At 41.2% G+C, this 5,271-nt stretch overlaps 1 protein-coding gene across 1 annotated transcript in view; it reads left to right on the top strand.

Moving 5' to 3' along the window:
* LOC106878611 (craniofacial development protein 1) overlaps window positions 1–5,271 on the top strand; it is a 50,220-nt gene that overhangs the window by 38,124 nt on the left and 6,825 nt on the right. The window contains exons 2-4 of the mRNA XM_014927882.2: window positions 85–223; window positions 2,318–2,579; window positions 3,934–4,079. Coding sequence (XP_014783368.1) covers window positions 85–223; window positions 2,318–2,579; window positions 3,934–4,079 — 547 coding nt within the window. The remainder of the gene's footprint in view (window positions 1–84; window positions 224–2,317; window positions 2,580–3,933; window positions 4,080–5,271) is intronic.

Raw genomic sequence — 5,271 nt, 5'->3', positions numbered from 1 at the left:
TATATATATATATATATATATATATATATATATATATATATATATATGTATACATATATATTTATGATAAACTTGTATTTTTAGATGCTGAAGATGTCAGTGTTGAAGAAGAATCATTAGAGGAAGATGGTGGTGATGAAGTTCATTGGTCTGGAGATGATTCTACCCTCAATAAATCGCTGAAGAGGAAACGGACAAAGACCAAGTCTACATTACCAGCAAGGTAAGAGACATTAGCTGACATTTTTGCTTTGATTGATTTAATAAAACTAACAGCCATAAATTTTAAAAAATACATAAATAAGAATGGAAATAGCGCACCAACAGTTCATGTCCATCATCATCATTTAATGTCTGCACTCTGTGCTGGCATGGGTTAGAAGGTTTGAATGGAACTGAAGAGCTGCACCAGGTTCCAGTCTGATTTGGAATGGTTTGGTTTCTACATCTGGATGCCCTTCCTAATATCAGCCATTTCAGGATTGTAATGGGTGCTTTTACAGGCCACTGGCACAGGTACCATTTACATGGCACCATCAGCGACCACAACTACGATTCACGGGTGCCATTTGCATGGCACCTGCAACGACCATAACTAGATATGACGAGAATGGATGATTGTCTTATGAAGATTCCATAGTACTCTTTGTAACATTATTATTGTAGCTAAGATTTGTGGGCGAAGATTCATGAAGTGGCCTGTCTACACTGCAGGCTAACTAGGGGCTTATTAAGCCCTGTACATGGCAGGCAACCCAAACTACAGTGTCAGGGAAATTCTGAGATCTGGGCTTGGTGCTGCTGTGTCATCGTTCTTCCTCAGTCCCCTTTTGTCCTGGAGGTCAGGTTTGTGTGCATTCTCAAAGGGGAGATAGACTAATGGATGGTTTGCTGACGAGCATACAAATTAATTATATATAAAAATGTGATGAAGGACCAAGATATCAAGGGCCTTACTGTACTTGAGGAGACCCTTCCACCACAGCAAAACCAATACCAGTGCTTGCCATGTAAAACACACCCAGTACTCTCTGTAAAGTGGTTGACGTAAGGAAGGGCATCCAGCTGCAGAACAACGGAGCCAATCTGATGTGGCCCCTGGTCTTGCCAGTCCTCAGTCAAACCGTTCAACCCATGCCAGCATTGAAAACGGATGTTAAATGATAATGATGATGTATATTCAATCTGATTCATGAATAATTTTGGTGGGAATGTACATCTCTCCCGAGGACATCTGTGTATCTGAATATTAAAATCTCAGTTTTCATGTAGGTATTCTCCTGCTTGTTGATACTATCATCATCATCATCATCGTTTAACGTCCGCTTTCCATGCTAGCATGGGTTGGACGATTTGACTGAGGATTGATGAAACCGGATGGCAACACCAGGCTCCAATCTAAATTTGGCAGAGTTTCTACAGCTGGATGCCCTTCCTAACGCCAGCCACTCAGAGAGTGTAGTAGGTGCTTTTACGTGTCACCCGCACTATATTATTCATATTTAATTCCTGATGCTGTTGCACATTCATAGCAACAATTCAAAATTCTAAAGAATATGATGAGTACCTCATTTCAAAGAAAGGTTACCTCTCTGTTTTGACCAATTATTGACCTAATGTTATTACTCTTAATCTTAATTGGTAGTTTCATAAACATAAGTAAAACTGCGTCTGAGAGTCAGCTGTGGTCCAGTAAGTCTTTTATAGTGCAATATTGTTCCTAAATGTGATATGCGCTACTGCTACACGTATCCTTTGATTCCAAAGATGGTGATTCCACATATTGATAAAAACTCAGTCATCAACATTCTACACCTGCTGCTATCTTCTCTCTCTCTCTCTCTCCATTCTGACACAACAACTTTACCTTTGTACCATCGAGACTCACTCTTTCCAGAGACCTTAATCACCTCTGAGCCCAATCCTTCCTTCCTTCCCAATGCATCATCCCTCTGGAATATCTTCCACATTCACATTTTTTTCTGCAGACATCAGCTTAGAGATGATCAAAATGAAACACCAACCATATTGATGTCATCAGTGTGGGAGATCATGGGAAAGTTATGGGCAAAACCACCAGGGAGGTTCTGCTTCCTAATTAAACAATAAAAGTGAAAGATGATGTGGAGTGATTTGAGGGGAATTTTGCTCTGCTCTTTCTAATGGATTGAGTGTCCACCACTGCAAATGCTGCTTGTGCTGGCTCAGCTAAAAAAAAAATTGGTCATCGATGTTGGCACGATTGTGGTTATAAGGTCCATAACGATGGTAACTGGACTCGTTAAATTTCTTTTTGTTTTTGTTATCTTTTGTTTAGGAAGCGGCGTGGTGGAATAAGACTTGAGGGTGAGCTGCCAGATGGCTGCGAAGCCGACCCTGAAACTGTCCGGCAGGAAGAAGAACGACGGCAGCTAGAAAAAGAAACAGCTGAACAAGCTTTACGCAAACACGAAGAACAGGAGAAGAGACGGTCCGATTCGTTATGGCATAGTTTCCTGACAGACGTTGGACAACGACCATTCAGCAGTGCCGGTGTTAGCGGTCGTTCAAGTTCTGGTTCTTTAGGCTCCCTCAACAGTGTGAGTTGCCTGTTTTCTTTTCGTGAAACGCCTTTACAATCATTGCATGAACAAAGTTGAAAAGAGTGGTCAGAATACTCACTATGTTGAATTTGTGTCTTCCTTAATTAATTAGGGTTTCATGTGTCTTGTATGGAAGGGTGTAAGACAATCTCTTGCAACACTTCACGATACATAAATGTCATTTTTCACTGCCCACATGGACCATGTCTTTGGACTTGTACTAATGGCATCTACTAGCATAATACTAATTACATCCTTAAACAGGCTTGACTTCATCCAAGAGTTCCCTATCAAGCAGAAGGGATCAAGGTGTCAGCAGGGCCTGTACCTCAATGACATGGATCATGTTGATGATCTTACCCTCACAATTTATTGGCTGTTGTTTATATCCCTTGAGAATGTTGTAGCCAGAGTCTTTCTGTTTCTCAATGCAAACTAGAACTGATTGTGTGACCATCACTGAAGATGAAAGAAAGCCACTTGCCAATCTGTTCCAATGAGGACATTCAGCACAGGGAGGGCAGTGACTGTAAATACCTTGGGGTTTACGTTATTGATAATAAGAATGAGTTCCTTACGTAGTAGGGACCAGCCTGGGCAGTGACATCAGATACCTTGGGGCTTATGTTATAATAAGAATGAGTTCCTCATGTAGTAGGGACCAGCCTGGGAAGTGACATCAGATACCTTGGGGCTTATGTTGATGGTAATAAAACTGTGTTCTTTAGGTATTGGGGACCAACCCAGAGTTTCTGTAACAAGCTTCAAAACATATAGCAGTCAAATATTTCAAAGTCGATAAAGCTTTCCGTTTTTTAAGGCATGGCTGAACAGGATTCTTCTCTCTGGAACTGAAGTCTGGACTTTGAAGAAGGTGCTTTGAGATTGCCTTGTTAGGATATTTACACCAGGTTTCTTATGAGAGCTAAAACATTCCCTGGCATGAGCTCATATCCTAAGTAGGGACTCTTGGAAACATTCCCCCCTGTCTCTGTTGATCTTCTTCAATGCTGAGTAGGTTTTGCTGGCTACTGGCATCTTGTTGAACAATAGACTATCAGTTGCTATAGTTTGGACTTGAAGATTTCTGCAGCCTACAGTAGAAAACTCTTGCCCAAGGTGCCACACAATGAGACTGAACCCGAAAACCATGAGGTTGGGAAGCAAGCTTCTTACCACAAAGCCATGCCTGCACCTATATGTTTCATTATTAGAAACATGCACATCAATGTAGCAGTTATTGTCTATTTATATTATTGATTGTGATTGTCACCTAGGTGTTCTGGTGCTATCATCTACGCTGTTTACTCAGAATTATTTATGACTAACTGGTATTTATTGTCTCTTACAGCCTATTGGTAGCAGAAGTCCTGGTGATGGTGCCTCATCATCTCCTATGCAGACAAATGGCTCTGACGCCAGCTCCCCATTGAAAGGAACTTCTCCACAGAAGATTACCATTACAAAAGTTTACGATTTTGCTGGTGAGAAAGTAGAGTAAGTATTTTTCTATTTTTAGATCTTTTTAGCTTGTTTTAGTCATTAGACTGCGGCCATGCTGGGGTACAACCTTAAAATGGTTTCAGTCAAACTGGTGGCACATATAAAGCAACTGACACACTGTTAAGTGGTTGGCGTAAGGAAGGGCATCCTGCCATAGGAACAGTACGATGATAGACAGTTGGAGTCTGGACAGCTCCCTGCTAGCCAGCCCCATGTCAGACCGTCTAACCCATGCCAGCATAGGAAGTGGACGTTAAACAATATGACAAACTCTCCTGTACATATTTTATAATGTCTAGTACTTGTTTTATCATTCTATCAGTTTTTTTTTTTTTTGCTGAAGTAATGGAGACCTGAACAAACCAACACCAGCTGTCTAGCAGTGAAGGGGGCAGACAAAGACACAAACGTACACATGTATATGTTGCAGGCTTCCACACAGTTTCTGTCTACCAAACTCACTCACAAAGCGTTCATTGGCTCAGGGCTATAGTAGAAGATACTTACCCAAGGTGTCATGCAGTGGGACTGAACCTGAGAACTCATGGTTGCAAGGCGAGCTTTTGCCTTTCTGAGATTCTTTGTTGATCGAGATGTGAACAGCTCTTGTACCCTACAGAAATAAGGCTTTGTCATATGGACAGAAGGCAAACCCTTTATTGAAGTGGGTGTTAATCTATATTCTTTTCTACTCTAGGCACAAGGCTCGAATTTTTTGGGGAAGGGGTCCAGTCGATTAGATCAATCCCAGTATGCAACTGGTACTTAATTTATTGACCCCGAAAGGATGAAAAGCAAAGTCGACCTCAGCAGAATTTGAACACAGAACGTGGTCTATTTATATTGACCCCATTACTTGACTGGTGCTAGTTTTATTTTAACGACCCCCAGAAAGATGAAAGATAAAGATGGATTCGGTAAGGTTTGAACACATGGGTAGGATGGATTTGCTGAGACAAACTTTCTTCAATCTGATGCCTTTCCTGTTACCTACCCTCGCCTGTTTCCAGACAAATAATATCTCCCCTTGACCAGACATGTCTTGGAAGATTGAAAGTAAAGGACACCTTGTTTACAAAAATCGCATGATGTCAAGGCAAGGAGACAGTAACCAACACATACACACAAAATCGCATGATGTCAAGGCAAGGAGACAGTAACCAACGCATACACACAAAATCGCATA

Source organism: Octopus bimaculoides, chromosome 20 (assembly GCF_001194135.2).
Source record: "Octopus bimaculoides isolate UCB-OBI-ISO-001 chromosome 20, ASM119413v2, whole genome shotgun sequence".
Taxonomy (NCBI): domain Eukaryota; kingdom Metazoa; phylum Mollusca; class Cephalopoda; order Octopoda; family Octopodidae; genus Octopus; species Octopus bimaculoides.
The sequence above is the reverse complement of the archived record's forward strand: the minus strand, read 5'-3'. Positions and strand labels throughout refer to the sequence as shown.